Source organism: Ammodytes marinus (genome assembly GCF_949987685.1).
Source record: "Ammodytes marinus genome assembly, chromosome: 1".
NCBI classification, from domain to species: Eukaryota; Metazoa; Chordata; class Actinopteri; order Uranoscopiformes; family Ammodytidae; genus Ammodytes; species Ammodytes marinus.
In genome coordinates, this window is record NC_137230.1 from 36,071,647 (window position 1) to 36,088,651 (window position 17,005).

The 17,005-nt window shown below is 35.3% G+C and overlaps 1 protein-coding gene across 1 annotated transcript in view; it reads right to left on the reverse strand.

Moving 5' to 3' along the window:
* Positions 1 to 17,005, reverse strand: part of wdr93 (WD repeat domain 93) — a gene marked incomplete at its 5' end in the record, with an annotated part of 30,765 nt that overhangs the window by 8,282 nt on the left and 5,478 nt on the right. Inside the window, one exon of the mRNA XM_080029224.1 lies at positions 367 to 451. Coding sequence (XP_079885350.1) covers positions 367 to 451 — 85 coding nt within the window. The remainder of the gene's footprint in view (positions 1 to 366; positions 452 to 17,005) is intronic.

Below are 17,005 nucleotides of genomic sequence, written 5' to 3' on the forward strand. Positions count from 1 at the left end.
GTTTTTATCATGTTTTATCACACTTATGGATCTGAGATGATGCTAGATAACTCGCTGCTTGAAGACCGCAGTGCATTAATGTGGTGACGTAGGGACGAGCGAGGGGACTGCTAACTGCAGTAACTGACAGGAAGTTAGCTAAAAGAACCATTCCGCTTACAGCACCTTTAATTCAAGCTGAACAAGAGCCTCCTGCTTCACCTTGTCGGTCTTTATTTCTCTCGAGTGACCCGTTCGCGATACACTATCCCTTACATATTATGCAGAATATAATCACATAGAGACACCGACTATTGTGTTTAATTATACATTAAACCACAAACAATATATTTCTAATTATTGTTTTGCTCCAGTTGTAATTATTACCTGCTGGAACATTGGGTGGTTTGACTTTAAACACCGTAGCAACAGGAGACCATTTCACATCCAAATCCTCAGATGAGTTTTCGTCCTGAAAAAACAAAAAACAAAAAAAATCTGTCTAGTTTTTTTTTCTTACAAAAAATGTAGTTATTCATCTTGTTTGTATCTGGCAGCAGATAAAACTAGAAAATGCATTTCCTGCTGAAAATGCGTGTGAATGCTGAAACAGCTTACGCTAAACTGGATAGCTGAGTATGAAGACTTGAAAAAGGTCTATAAAGGTTTATAAAGTTGTTGAAGTTTATAAAGGTCATAATTGTGTAAAATAAGTTTAAAAGGAGTTGAAAAGTTGAATATATAGAGGTTTGAATAACATTTCTTGCTGAAATTATGAAGAAGTTGAAAGACATGGATAAAAATCTTAAAACTATGAAATAGTAATTGAATAGACTTGGAGCTAAACTACCTTGATGGCTTGAATGTATATGAATCAGCTAAAGGAGTATGAAGATGTGGAAAAGTAAGAAACAGTCTTAAATATGAACAGTAGTGAATTGTTTAACTCTTATAGGAATGATGTTGAATATTTAAAAATGTCTAGATAAAATTATAATTGAAAGACATGAAGAAAAAAAATTATGTGTGAAATAGGCCTTCAAAGAGCAGAGTGTTTGCTCCATTTCAACTGTGCCTCTCCGAACTGTCTAATAAAGCGGAAAAAAGAAAAGAATAATCAAGAAAAAAAAGTGAAATTGCCCTTTAATGGGCAGAGTGAGTCACCAAGGTGAGTGTATGTCTTATTGAGGGTCTGTGATCAGGCAGAAATCCCACCTTTTAGAGGCCTCAGAGAGGTCATTTCATCCAAAACGTCACCTCAAACCGCTGCCTCTAACTGACAGACCGTGAGTCTAACTGACAAAATTATTTTATTGTTAGAACCAAAAGAATCTGATGAAGACACAGTGTGAAGATTGTGTCTGTAATGTGAAGAATATGAGAACCAGAGCATTTTAAATGTGTGGTACAGTCTGCCTTTCTCCAGAAATGTCATGTCTCAGTTATCAAAGCGGCAGTTGGTTGGACACCATTTAGCTTGGAAGCCCAGACCTCCCATTGTGTAGGTCCGATTGCTTCAGTAGTCACATCTATGCGACCGGCAGAATATGTCCTACATTTTGATGTCAAAATTATCCGCGTAGGGTTTAATTTGTGGGAGTGAGAGGCAGTTATGTGGAATGTTTTGGTGTATTTTTACACCAGTTCTACACTGTAACAGTTGGTTCCCCCACTCTGCCTCTGAACATTCCGTCCCATCCGGATCCCATTATAAATTTAGAAAGAGGTTGAAAAAAGCTTAAAACTAAAACTATGTTTGTTTAAAGACTGTTTAAGAATTTAAAAAGTTGAATAGGAGTTTAATAGCTGTAATTAATGTGAATTGTTTAACGTTTGAATGGAGTCTCTAGCTGAAAAACTGCGGGAGGAGATAGGTTTCAAAGCAGAGGAAGTTTTAGCGGTTTGGAATGCTGCTCCTATCTGCTTCAATGTTAAAATAATTTGTTAAAAAGCTGAATATTTGAAATATTTGAAAAGGTAGAAAAATGTTAAAAGAGGTCCACACATGTCCTTAAAGAGCTGAACATTTTGGTATTTGTATGGTTAAAATAGCTGAAGATTTGAAGGAGGTATGAAGGTCCAAAAAACGTACGGAAGAAGTAAAAATAACTAGAAAATGCATTTCCTGCTGAAAATGCGTGTGAATGCTGAAACAGCTTACGCTAAACTGGATAGCTGAGTATGAAGATTTGAAAAAGGTCTATAAAGGTTTATAAAGTTGTTGAAGTTTATAAAGGTCATAATTGTGTAAAATAAGTTTAAAAGGAGTTGAAAAGTTGAATATATAGAGGTTTGAATAACATTTCTTGCTGAAATTATGAAGAAGTTGAAAGACATGGATAAAAATCTTAAAACTATGAAATAGTAATTGAATAGACTTGGAGCTAAACTACCTTGATGGCTTGAATGTATTTGAATCAGCTAAAGGAGTATGAAGATGTGGAAAAGTAAGAAACAGTCTTAAGTATGAACAGTAGTGAATTGTTTAACTCTTATAGGAATGATGTTGAATATTTAAAAATGTCTAGATAAAATTATTACTGAAAGACATGAAAAAAAATGTATGTGTGAAATAGGCCTTCAAAGAGCAGAGTGTTTGCCCCATTTCAACTGTGCCTCTCCGAACTGTCTAATAAAACGGAAAAAAGAAAAAAATAATCAAGAAAAAAAAGTGAAATTGCCCTTTAATGGGCAGAGTGAGTCACCAAGGTGAGTGTATGTCTTATTGAGGGTCTGTGATCAGGCAGAAATCCCACCTTTTAGAGGCCTCAGAGAGGTCATTTCATCCAAAACCTCACCTCAAACCGCTGCCTCTAACTGACGGACCGTGAGTCTAACTGACAAAATTATTTTATTGTTAGAACCAAAAGAATCTGATGAAGACACAGTGTGAAGATTGTGCCTGTAATGTGAAGGATATGAGAAGCAGAGCATTTTAAAAGTGTGGTACAGTCTGCCTTTCTCCAGAAATGTCATGTCTCAGTTATCAAGGCGGCAGTTGGTTGGACACCATTTAGCTTGGAAGCCCAGACCTCCCATTGTGTAGGTCCGATTGCTTCAGTAGTCACATCTATGCGACCGGCAGAATATGTCCTACATTTTGATATAAAAATGATCCGTGTAGGGTTTAATTTGTGGGAGTGAGAGGCAGTTATGTGGAAGGTTTTGGTGTATTTTTACACCAGTTCTACACTGTAACAGTTGGTTCCCCCACTCTGCCTCTGAACATTCCGTCCCATCCGGATCCCATTATAAATTTAGAAAGAGGTTGAAAAAAGCTTAAAACTAAAACTATGTTTGTTCAAAGACTGTTTAAGATTTTAAAAAGTTGAATAGGAATTGAATAGCTGTAATTAATGTGAATTGTTTAACGTTTGAATGGAGGTTGTAGCTGAAAAAATGCGGGAGGAGATAGGTTTCAAAGCGGAGGAAGTTTTAGCGGTTTGGAATGCTGCTCCTATCCGCGTCAATGTTAAAATGATTTGTTAAAAAGCTGAATATTTTAAATATTTTAAAAGATTGAAACATGTTGAAATGTGTTTAATAGTGTGCTTAAAGAGCTGAACATTGTGATTATTGAATGGTTTAAATAGCTGAAAATTTGAAGGAGTTACACTTTTGAAGGGTTTGAAGGCTGCTCCCATCCGCTTCAGTGTTAAAAAAGTTGGTTAAAAAGCTGAATATTTTAAAAAGTTTAAAAGGTAGAAAAATGTTAAAAGATGTCCAAACATGTCCTTAAAGAGCTGAACATTTTGGTATTTGTATGGTTAAAATAGCTGAAGATTTGAAGGAGGTATGAAGGTCCAAAAAACGTACGGAAGAAGTAAAAATAATAATAAAGATTTGAATAACAATAGTGTGAATGCTCCAGCATTCACACTAATAACTAGAAAATGCATTTCCTGCTGAAAATGCGTGTGAATGCTGAAACAGCTTACGCTAAACTGGATAGCTGAGTATGAAGATTTGAAAATGTCTATAAAGGTTTATAAAGTTGTTGAAGTTTATAAAGGTCATAATTGTGTAAAATAAGTTTAAAAGGAGTTGAAAAGTTGAATATATAGAGGTTTGAATAACATTTCTTGCTGAAATTATGAAGAAGTTGAAAGACATGGATAAAAATCTTAAAACTATGAAATAGTAATTGAATAGACTTGGAGCTAAACTACCTTGATGGCTTGAATGTATATGAATCAGCTAAAGGAGTATGAAGATGTGGAAAAGTAAGAAACAGTCTTAAGTATGAACAGTAGTGAATTGTTTAACTCTTATAGGAATGATGTTGAATATTTAAAAATGTCTAGATAAAATTATTACTGAAAGACATGAAAAAAAAAATGATGTGTGAAATAGGCCTTCAAAGAGCAGAGTGTTTGCCCCATTTCAACTGTGCCTCTCCGAACTGTCTAATAAAGCGGAAAAAAGAAAAAAATAATCAAGAAAAAAAGTTAAATTGCCCTTTAATGGGCAGAGTGAGTCACCAAGGTGAGTGTATGTCTTATTGAGGGTCTGTGATCAGGCAGAAATCCCAACTTTTAGAGGCCTCAGAGAGGTCATTTCATCCAAAACCTCACCTAAAACCGCTGCCTCTAACTGACGGACCGTGAGTCTAACTGACAAAATTATTTTATTGTTAGAACCAGAAGAATCTGATAAAGACACAGTGTGAAGATTATGTCTGTAATGTGAAGAATATGAGAACCAGAGCATTTTAAAGGTGTGGTACAGTCTGCCTTTCTCCAGAAATGTCATGTCTCAGTTATCAAGGCGGCAGTTGGTTGGACACCATTTAGCTTGGAAGCCCAAAACTTCCATTGTGTAGGTCCGATTGCTTCAGTAGTCACATCTATGCGACCGGCAGAATATGTCCTACATTTTTATGTAAAAATTATCCGCGTAGGGTTTAATTTGTGGGAGTGAGAGGCAGTTATGTGGAAGGTTTTGGTGTATTTTTACACGAGTTCTACACTGTAACAGTTGGTTCCCCCACTCTGCCTCTGAACATTCCGTCCCATCCGGATCCCATTATAAATTTAGAAAGAGGTTGAAAAAAGCTTAAAACTAAAACTATGTTTGTTCAAAGACTGTTTAAGATTTTAAAAAGTTGAATAGGAATTGAATAGCTGTAATTAATGTGAATTGTTTAACGTTTGAATGGAGATTGTAGCTGAAAAAATGCGGGAGGAGATAGGTTTCAAAGCGGAGGAAGTTTTAGCGGTTTGGAATGCTGCTCCTATCTGCGTCAATGTTAAAATAATTTGTTAAAAAGCTGAATATTTGAAATAGTTTAAAAGATTGAAACATGTTGAAATGTGTTTAATAGTGTGCTGAAAGAGCTGAACATTGTGATTATTGAATGGTTTAAATAGCTGAAAATTTGAAGGAGTTACACTTTTGAAGGATTTGGAGGCTGCTCCCATCCGCTTCAGTGTTAAATAAGTTGGTTAAAAAGCTGAATATTTTAAAAAGTTTAAAAGGTAGAAAAATGTTAAAAGAGGTCCAAACATGTCCTTAAAGAGCTGAACATTTTGGTATTTGTATGGTTGAAATAGCTGAAGATTTGAAGGAGTTGAAGAGAGCCAAAAAACGTACGGAAGCGGAAAAATAAGTTTAACTAGAAAATGCATTTCCTGCTGAAAATGCGTGTGAATGCTGAAACAGCTTACGCTAAACTGGATAGCTGAGTATGAAGATTTGAAAATGTCTATAAAGGTTTATAAAGTTGTTGAAGTTTATAAAGGTCATAATTGTGTAAAATAAGTTTAAAAGGAGTTGAAAAGTTGAATATATAGAGGTTTGAATAACATTTCTTGCTGAAATTATGAAGAAGTTGAAAGACATGGATAAAAATCTTAAAACTATGAAATAGTAATTGAATAGACTTGGAGCTAAACTACCTTGATGGCTTGAATGTATATGAATCAGCTAAAGGAGTATGAAGATGTGGAAAAGTAAGAAACAGTCTTAAGTATGAACAGTAGTGAATTGTTTAACTCTTATAGGAATGATGTTGAATATTTAAAAATGTCTAGATAAAATTATTACTGAAAGACATGAAAAAAAAAATGATGTGTGAAATAGGCCTTCAAAGAGCAGAGTGTTTGCCCCATTTCAACTGTGCCTCTCCGAACTGTCTAATAAAGCGGAAAAAAGAAAAAAATAATCAAGAAAAAAAGTTAAATTGCCCTTTAATGGGCAGAGTGAGTCACCAAGGTGAGTGTATGTCTTATTGAGGGTCTGTGATCAGGCAGAAATCCCAACTTTTAGAGGCCTCAGAGAGGTCATTTCATCCAAAACCTCACCTAAAACCGCTGCCTCTAACTGACGGACCGTGAGTCTAACTGACAAAATTATTTTATTGTTAGAACCAGAAGAATCTGATAAAGACACAGTGTGAAGATTATGTCTGTAATGTGAAGAATATGAGAACCAGAGCATTTTAAAGGTGTGGTACAGTCTGCCTTTCTCCAGAAATGTCATGTCTCAGTTATCAAGGCGGCAGTTGGTTGGACACCATTTAGCTTGGAAGCCCAAAACTTCCATTGTGTAGGTCCGATTGCTTCAGTAGTCACATCTATGCGACCGGCAGAATATGTCCTACATTTTTATGTAAAAATTATCCGCGTAGGGTTTAATTTGTGGGAGTGAGAGGCAGTTATGTGGAAGGTTTTGGTGTATTTTTACACGAGTTCTACACTGTAACAGTTGGTTCCCCCACTCTGCCTCTGAACATTCCGTCCCATCCGGATCCCATTATAAATTTAGAAAGAGGTTGAAAAAAGCTTAAAACTAAAACTATGTTTGTTCAAAGACTGTTTAAGATTTTAAAAAGTTGAATAGGAATTGAATAGCTGTAATTAATGTGAATTGTTTAACGTTTGAATGGAGATTGTAGCTGAAAAAATGCGGGAGGAGATAGGTTTCAAAGCGGAGGAAGTTTTAGCGGTTTGGAATGCTGCTCCTATCTGCGTCAATGTTAAAATAATTTGTTAAAAAGCTGAATATTTGAAATAGTTTAAAAGATTGAAACATGTTGAAATGTGTTTAATAGTGTGCTGAAAGAGCTGAACATTGTGATTATTGAATGGTTTAAATAGCTGAAAATTTGAAGGAGTTACACTTTTGAAGGATTTGGAGGCTGCTCCCATCCGCTTCAGTGTTAAATAAGTTGGTTAAAAAGCTGAATATTTTAAAAAGTTTAAAAGGTAGAAAAATGTTAAAAGAGGTCCAAACATGTCCTTAAAGAGCTGAACATTTTGGTATTTGTATGGTTGAAATAGCTGAAGATTTGAAGGAGTTGAAGAGAGCCAAAAAACGTACGGAAGCGGAAAAATAAGTTTAATAAGTTTAATAAAGATTTGGATAACAATAGTGTGAATGCTGGAAGCTCCAGCATTCACACTAATAAGTTTAATAAAGATTTGGATAACAATAGTGTGAATGCTGGAAGCTCCAGCATTCACACTAATAACTAGAAAATGCATTTCCTGCTGAAAATGCGTGTGAATGCTGAAACAGCTTACGCTAAACTGGATAGCTGAGTATGAAGATTTGAAAAAGGTCTATAAAGGTTTATAAAGTTGTTGAATTTTATAAAGGTCATAATTGTGTAAAATAAGTTTAAAAGGAGTTGAAAAGTTGAATATATAGAGGTTTGAATAACATTTCTTGCTGAAATTATGAATAAGTTGAAAGACATGGATAAAAATCTTAAAACTATGAAATAGTAATTGAATAGACTTGGAGCTAAACTACCTTGATGGCTTGAATGTATATGAATCAGCTAAAGGAGTATGAAGATGTGGAAAAGTAAGAAACAGTCTTAAGTATGAACAGTAGTGAATTGTTTAACTCTTAGAGGAATGATGTTGAATATTTAAAAATGTCTAGATAAAATTATAATTGAAAAACATGAAAAAAGAAATTATGTGTGAAATAGGCCTTCAAAGAGCATAGTGTTTGCCCCATTTCAACTGTGCCTCTCCAAACTGTCTAATAAAGCAGAAAAAAGAAAAGAAATATCAAGAAAAAAAGTGAAATTGCCCTTTAATGGGCAGAGTAAGTCACCAAGGTGAGTGTATGTCTTATTGAGGGTCTGTGATCAGGCAGAAATCCCACCTTTTAGAGGCCTCAGAGAGGTAATTTCATCCAAAACCTCACCTCAAACCGCTGCCTCTAACTGACGGACCGTGAGTCTAACTGACAAAATTATTTTATTGTTAGAACCAGAAGAATCTGATGAAGACACAGTGTGAAGATTATGTCTGTAATGTGAAGGATATGAGAACCAGAGCATTTTAAAGGTGTGGTACAGTCTGCCTTTCTCCAGAAATGTCATGTCTCAGTTATCAAGGCGGCAGTTGGTTGGACACCATTTAGCTTGGAAGCCCAGACCTCCCATTGTGTAGGTCCGATTGCTTCAGTAGTCACATCTATGCGACCGGCAGAATATGTCCTACATTTTTATGTAAAAATTATCCGCGTAGGATTTAATTTGTGGGAGTGAGAGGCAGTTATGTGGAAGGTTTTGGTGTATTTTTACACCAGTTCTACACTGTAACAGTTGGTTCCCCCACTCTGCCTCTGAACATTCCGTCCCATCCGGATCCCATTATAAATTTAGAAAGAGGTTGAAAAAAGCTTAAAACTAAAACTATGTTTGTTCAAAGACTGTTTAAGATTTTAAAAAGTTGAATAGGAATTGAATAGCTGTAATTAATGTGAATTGTTTAACGTTTGAATGGAGATTGTAGCTGAAAAAATGCGGGAGGAGATAGGTTTCAAAGCGGAGGAAGTTTTAGCGGTTTGGAATGCTGCTCCTATCTGCGTCAATGTTAAAATAATTTGTTAAAAAGCTGAATATTTGAAATAGTTTAAAAGATTGAAACATGTTGAAATGTGTTTAATAGTGTGCTGAAAGAGCTGAACATTGTGATTATTGAATGGTTTAAATAGCTGAAAATTTGAAGGAGTTACACTTTTGAAGGATTTGGAGGCTGCTCCCATCCGCTTCAGTGTTAAATAAGTTGGTTAAAAAGCTGAATATTTTAAAAAGTTTAAAAGGTAGAAAAATGTTAAAAGAGGTCCAAACATGTCCTTAAAGAGCTGAACATTTTGGTATTTGTATGGTTGAAATAGCTGAAGATTTGAAGGAGTTGAAGAGAGCCAAAAAACGTACGGAAGCGGAAAAATAAGTTTAATAAGTTTAATAAAGATTTGGATAACAATAGTGTGAATGCTGGAAGCTCCAGCATTCACACTAATAACTAGAAAATGCATTTCCTGCTGAAAATGCGTGTGAATGCTGAAACAGCTTACGCTAAACTGGATAGCTGAGTATGAAGATTTGAAAAAGGTCTATAAAGGTTTATAAAGTTGTTGAATTTTATAAAGGTCATAATTGTGTAAAATAAGTTTAAAAGGAGTTGAAAAGTTGAATATATAGAGGTTTGAATAACATTTCTTGCTGAAATTATGAATAAGTTGAAAGACATGGATAAAAATCTTAAAACTATGAAATAGTAATTGAATAGACTTGGAGCTAAACTACCTTGATGGCTTGAATGTATATGAATCAGCTAAAGGAGTATGAAGATGTGGAAAAGTAAGAAACAGTCTTAAGTATGAACAGTAGTGAATTGTTTAACTCTTAGAGGAATGATGTTGAATATTTAAAAATGTCTAGATAAAATTATAATTGAAAAACATGAAAAAAGAAATTATGTGTGAAATAGGCCTTCAAAGAGCATAGTGTTTGCCCCATTTCAACTGTGCCTCTCCAAACTGTCTAATAAAGCAGAAAAAAGAAAAGAAATATCAAGAAAAAAAGTGAAATTGCCCTTTAATGGGCAGAGTAAGTCACCAAGGTGAGTGTATGTCTTATTGAGGGTCTGTGATCAGGCAGAAATCCCACCTTTTAGAGGCCTCAGAGAGGTAATTTCATCCAAAACCTCACCTCAAACCGCTGCCTCTAACTGACGGACCGTGAGTCTAACTGACAAAATTATTTTATTGTTAGAACCAGAAGAATCTGATGAAGACACAGTGTGAAGATTATGTCTGTAATGTGAAGGATATGAGAACCAGAGCATTTTAAAGGTGTGGTACAGTCTGCCTTTCTCCAGAAATGTCATGTCTCAGTTATCAAGGCGGCAGTTGGTTGGACACCATTTAGCTTGGAAGCCCAGACCTCCCATTGTGTAGGTCCGATTGCTTCAGTAGTCACATCTATGCGACCGGCAGAATATGTCCTACATTTTGATATAAAAATTATCCGTGTAGGATTTAATTTGTGGGAGTGAGAGGCAGTTATGTGGAAGGTTTTGGTGTATTTTTACACCAGTTCTACACTGTAACAGTTGGTTCCCCCACTCTGCCTCTGAACACTCCGTCCCATCCGGATCCCATTATAAATTTAGAAAGAGGTTGAAAAAAGCTTAAAACTAAAACTATGTTTGTTCAAAGACTGTTTAAGATTTTAAAAAGTTGAATAGGAATTGAATAGCTGTAATTAATGTGAATTGTTTAACGTTTGAATGGAGGTTGTAGCTGAAAAAATGCGGGAGGAGATAGGTTTCAAAGCGGAGGAAGTTTTAGCGGTTTGGAATGCTGCTCCTATCCGCGTCAATGTTAAAATGATTTGTTAAAAAGCTGAATATTTTAAATATTTTAAAAGATTGAAACATGTTGAAATGTGTTTAATAGTGTGCTTAAAGAGCTGAACATTGTGATTATTGAATGGTTTAAATAGCTGAAAATTTGAAGGAGTTACACTTTTGAAGGGTTTGGAGGCTGCTCCCATCCGCTTCAGTGTTAAAAAAGTTGGTTAAAAAGCTGAATATTTTAAAAAGTTTAAAAGGTAGAAAAATGTTAAAAGATGTCCAAACATGTCCTTAAAGAGCTGAACATTTTGGTATTTGTATGGTTAAAATAGCTGAAGATTTGAAGGAGGTATGAAGGTCCAAAAAACGTACGGAAGAAGTAAAAATAATAATAAAGATTTGAATAACAATAGTGTGAATGCTCCAGCATTCACACTAACTAGAAAATGCATTTCCTGATGAAAATGCGTGTGAATGCTGAAACAGCTTACGCCAAACTGGATAGCTGAGTATAAAGATTTGAAAAAGGTCTATAAAGATTTATAAAGTTGTTGAAGTTTATAAAGGTCATAATTGTGTAAAATAAGTTTAAAAGGAGTTGAAAAGTTGAATATATAGAGGTTTGAATAACATTTCTTGCTGAAATTATGAAGAAGTTGAAAGACATGGATAAAAATCTTAAAACTATGAAATAGTAATTGAATAGACTTGGAGCTAAACTACCTTGATGGCTTGAATGTAAATGAATCAGCTAAAGGAGTATGAAGATGTGGAAAAGTAAGAAACAGTCTTAAGTATGAACAGTAGTGAATTGTTTAACTCTTATAGGAATGATGCTGAATATTTAAAAATGTCTAGATAAAATTATAATTGAAAGACATGAAAAAAAATGATGTGTGAAATAGGCCTTCAAAGAGCAGAGTGTTTGCCCCATTTCAACTGAGCCTCTCCGAACTGTCTAATAAAGCGGAAAAAATAATCAAGAAAAAAAAGTGAAATTGCCCTTTAATGGGCAGAGTGAGTCACCAAGGTGAGTGTATGTCTTATTGAGGGTCTGTGATCAGGCAGAAATCCCACCTTTTAGAGGCCTCAGAGAGGTAATTTCATCCAAAACGTCACCTCAAACCGCTGCCTCTAACTGACGGACCGTGAGTCTAACTGACAAAATTATTTTATTGTTAGAACCAGAAGAATCTGATGAAGACACAGTGTGAACATTGTGTCTGTAATGTGAAGAATATGAGAACCAGAGCATTTTAAAGGTGTGGTACAGTCTGCCTTTCTCCAGAAATGTCATGTCTCAGTTATCAAGGCGGCAGTTGGTTGGACACCATTTAGCTTGGAAGCCCAAACCTCCCATTGTGTAGGTCCGATTGCTTCAGTAGTCACATCTATGCGACCGGCAGAATATGTCCTACATTTTGATGTAAAAATTATCCATGTAGGGTTTCATTTGTGGGAGTGAGAGGCAGTTATGTGGATGGTTTTGGTGTATTTTTACACCAGTTCTACACTGTAACAGTTGGTTCCCCCACTCTGCCTCTGAACATTCCGTCCCATCCGGATCCCATTATAAATTTAGAAAGAGGTTGAAAAAAGCTTAAAACTAAAACTGTGTTTGTTCAAAGACAGTTGAAGATTTTAAAAAGTTGAATAGGAATTGAATAGCTGCAATTAATGTGAATTGTTTAACGTTTGAATGGAGTCTGTAGCTGAAGAAATGCGGGAGGAGATAGGTTTCAAAGCAGAGGAAGTTTTAGCGGTTTGGAATGCTGCTCCTATCCGCTTCAATGTTAAAATAATTTGTTAAAAAGCTGAATATTTGAAATATTTGAAAAGGTAGAAACATTTTAAAAGATGTCCACACATGTCCTTAAAGAGCTGAACATTTTGGTATTTGTATGGTTAAAATAGCTGAAGATTTGAAGGAGTTGAAGAGAGCCAAAAAACGTACGGAAGCGGAAATATAATAAGTTTAATAAAGATTTGGATAACAATAGTGTGAATGCTGGAAGCTCCAGCATTCACACTAACTAGAAAATGCATTTCCTGATGAAAATGCGTGTGAATGCTGAAACAGCTTACGCCAAACTGGATAGCTGAGTATAAAGATTTGAAAAAGGTCTATAAAGATTTATAAAGTTGTTGAAGTTTATAAAGGTCATAATTGTGTAAAATAAGTTTAAAAGGAGTTGAAAAGTTGAATATATAGAGGTTTGAATAACATTTCTTGCTGAAATTATGAAGAAGTTGAAAGACATGGATAACAATCTTAAAACTATGAAATAGTAATTGAATAGACTTGGAGCTAAACTACCTTGATGGCTTGAATGTAAATGAATCAGCTAAAGGAGTATGAAGATGTGGAAAAGTAAGAAACAGTCTTAAGTATGAACAGTAGTGAATTGTTTAACTCTTATAGGAATGATGCTGAATATTTAAAAATGTCTAGATAAAATTATAATTGAAAGACATGAAAAAAAATGATGTGTGAAATAGGCCTTCAAAGAGCAGAGTGTTTGCCCCATTTCAACTGTGCCTCTCCGAACTGTCTAATAAAGCGGAAAAAAGAAAAAAATAATCAAGAAAAAAAAGTGAAATTGCCCTTTAATGGGCAGAGTGAGTCACCAAGGTGAGTGTATGTCTTATTGAGGGTCTGTGATCAGGCAGAAATCCCACCTTTTAGAGGCCTCAGAGAGGTAATTTCATCCAAAACGTCACCTCAAACCGCTGCCTCTAACTGACGGACCGTGAGTCTAACTGACAAAATTATTTTATTGTTAGAACCAGAAGAATCTGATGAAGACACAGTGTGAACATTGTGTCTGTAATGTGAAGAATATGAGAACCAGAGCATTGTAAAGGTGTGGTACAGTCTGCCTTTCTCCAGAAATGTCATGTCTCAGTTATCAAGGCGGCAGTTGGTTGGACACCATTTAGCTTGGAAGCCCAAACCTCCCATTGTGTAGGTCCGATTGCTTCAGTAGTCACATCTATGCGACCGGCAGAATATGTCCTACATTTTGATGTAAAAATTATCCATGTAGGGTTTCATTTGTGGGAGTGAGAGGCAGTTATGTGGAAGGTTTTGGTGTATTTTTACACCAGTTCTACACTGTAACAGTTGGTTCCCCCACTCTGCCTCTGAACATTCCGTCCCATCCGGATCCCATTATAAATTTAGAAAGAGGTTGAAAAAAGCTTAAAACTAAAACTGTGTTTGTTCAAAGACAGTTGAAGATTTTAAAAAGTTGAATAGGAATTGAATAGCTGCAATTAATGTGAATTGTTTAACGTTTGAATGGAGTCTGTAGCTGAAGAAATGCGGGAGGAGATAGGTTTCAAAGCAGAGGAAGTTTTAGCGGTTTGGAATGCTGCTCCTATCCGCTTCAATGTTAAAATAATTTGTTAAAAAGCTGAATATTTGAAATATTTGAAAAGGTAGAAACATTTTAAAAGATGTCCACACATGTCCTTAAAGAGCTGAACATTTTGGTATTTGTATGGTTGAAATAGCTGAAGATTTGAAGGAGTTGAAGAGAGCCAAAAAACGTACGGAAGCGGAAATATAATAAGTTTAACTAGAAAATGCATTTCCTGCTGAAAATGCGTGTGAATGCTGAAACAGCTTACGCTAAACTGGATAGCTGAGTATGAAGATTTGAAAAAGGTCTATAAAGGTTTATAAAGTTGTTGAAGTTTATAAAGGTCATAATTTTGTAAAATAAGTTTAAAAGGAGTTGAAATGTTGAATATATAGAGGTTTGAATAACATTTCTTGCTGAAATTATGAAGAAGTTGAAAGACATGGATAAAAATCTTAAAACTGTGAAATAATAATTGAATAGACTTGGAGCTAAACTACCTTGATGGCTTGAATGTATATGAATCAGCTAAAGGAGTATGAAGATGTGGAAAAGTAAGAAACAGTCTTAAGTATGAACAGTAGTGAATTGTTTAACTCTTATAGGAATGATGTTGAATATTTAAAAATGTCTAGATAAAATTACAATTGAAAGACATGAAAAAAAATGATGTGTGATATAGGCCTTCAAAGAGCAGAGTGTTTTCCCCATTTCAACTGTGCCTATCCGAACTGTCTAATAAAGTGGAAAAAAGAAAAAAATAATCAAGAAAAAAAAGTGAAATTGCCCTTTAATGGGCAGAGTCAGTCACCAAGGTGAGTGTATATCTTATTGAGGGTCTGTGATCAGGCAGAAATCCCACCTTTTAGAAGCCTCAGAGAGGTCATTTCATCCAAAATGTCACCTCAAACCGCTGCCTCTAACTGACGGACCGTGAGTCTAACTGACAAAATTATTTTATTGTTAGAACCAGAAGAATCTGATGAAGACACAGTGTGAAGATTATGTCTGTAATGTGAAGAGAATGAGAAACAGAGCATTTTAAAGGTGTGGTACAGTCTGCCTTTCTCAAGAAATTTCCTGTCTCAGTTATCAAGGCGGCAGTTGGTTGGACACCATTTAGCTTGGAAGCCCAGACCTCCCATTGTGTAGGTCCGATTGCTTCAGTAGTCACATCTATGCGACCGGAAGAATATGTCCTACATTTTTATGTAAAAATTATCCACGTAGGGTTTAATTTGTGGGAGTGAGAGGCAGTTATGTGGAAGGTTTTGGTGTATTTTTACACCAGTTCTACACTGTAACAGTTGGTTTCCCCACTCTGCCTCTGAACATTCCGTCCCATCCGGATCCCATTATAAATTTAGAAAGAGGCTGAAAAAAGCTTAAAACTAAAACTGTGCTTGTTCAAAGACAGTTTAAGATTTTAAAAAGTTGAATAGGATTTTAATAGCTGCAATTCATGTGAATTGTTTAAAGTTTGAATGGAGTCTCTAGCTGAAAAAATGCGGGAGGAGATAGGTTTCAAAGAGGATGAAGTTTTAGCGGTTTGGAATGCTGCTCCCACCCGCTTCAGTGTTAAAATAATTTGTTAAAAAGCTGAATATTTTAAAAAGTTTAAAAGGTAGAAAAATGTTAAAAGAGGTCCACACATGTCCTTAAAGAGCTGAACATTTTGGTATTTGTATGGTTAAAATAGCTGAAGATTTGAAGGAGGTATGAAGGTCCAAAAAACGTACGGAAGAAGTGGAATAATAAAGATTTGGATAACAATAGTGTGAATGCTGGAAGCTCCAGCATTCACACTAACTAGAAAATGCATTTCCTGATGAAAATGCGTGTGAATGCTGAAACAGCTTACGCCAAACTGGATAGCTGAGTATAAAGATTTGAAAAAGGTCTATAAAGATTTATAAAGTTGTTGAAGTTTATAAAGGTCATAATTGTGTAAAATAAGTTTAAAAGGAGTTGAAAAGTTGAATATATAGAGGTTTGAATAACATTTCTTGCTGAAATTATGAAGAAGTCGAAAGACATGGATAAAAATCTTAAAACTATGAAATAGTAATTGAATAGACTTGGAGCTAAACTACCTTGATGGCTTGAATGTAAATGAATCAGCTAAAGGAGTATGAAGATGTGGAAAAGTAAGAAACAGTCTTAAGTATGAACAGTAGTGAATTGTTTAACTCTTATAGGAATGATGCTGAATATTTAAAAATGTCTAGATAAAATTATAATTGAAAGACATGAAAAAAAATGATGTGTGAAATAGGCCTTCAAAGAGCAGAGTGTTTGCCCCATTTCAACTGTGCCTCTCCGAACTGTCTAATAAAGCGGAAAAAAGAAAAAAATAATCAAGAAAAAAAAGTGAAATTGCCCTTTAATGGGCAGAGTGAGTCACCAAGGTGAGTGTATGTCTTATTGAGGGTCTGTGATCAGGCAGAAATCCCACCTTTTAGAGGCCTCAGAGAGGTAATTTCATCCAAAACGTCACCTCAAACCGCTGCCTCTAACTGACGGACCGTGAGTCTAACTGACAAAATTATTTTATTGTTAGAACCAGAAGAATCTGATGAAGACACAGTGTGAACATTGTGTCTGTAATGTGAAGAATATGAGAACCAGAGCATTTTAAAGGTGTGGTACAGTCTGCCTTTCTCCAGAAATGTCATGTCTCAGTTATCAAGGCGGCAGTTGGTTGGACACCATTTAGCTTGGAAGCCCAAACCTCCCATTGTGTAGGTCCGATTGCTTCAGTAGTCACATCTATGCGACCGGCAGAATATGTCCTACATTTTGATGTAAAAATTATCCATGTAGGGTTTCATTTGTGGGAGTGAGAGGCAGTTATGTGGAAGGTTTTGGTGTATTTTTACACCAGTTCTACACTGTAACAGTTGGTTCCCCCACTCTGCCTCTGAACATTCCGTCCCATCCGGATCCCATTATAAATTTAGAAAGAGGTTGAAAAAAGCTTAAAACTAAAACTGTGTTTGTTCAAAGACAGTTGAAGATTTTAAAAAGTTGAATAGGAATTGAATAGCTGCAATTAATGTG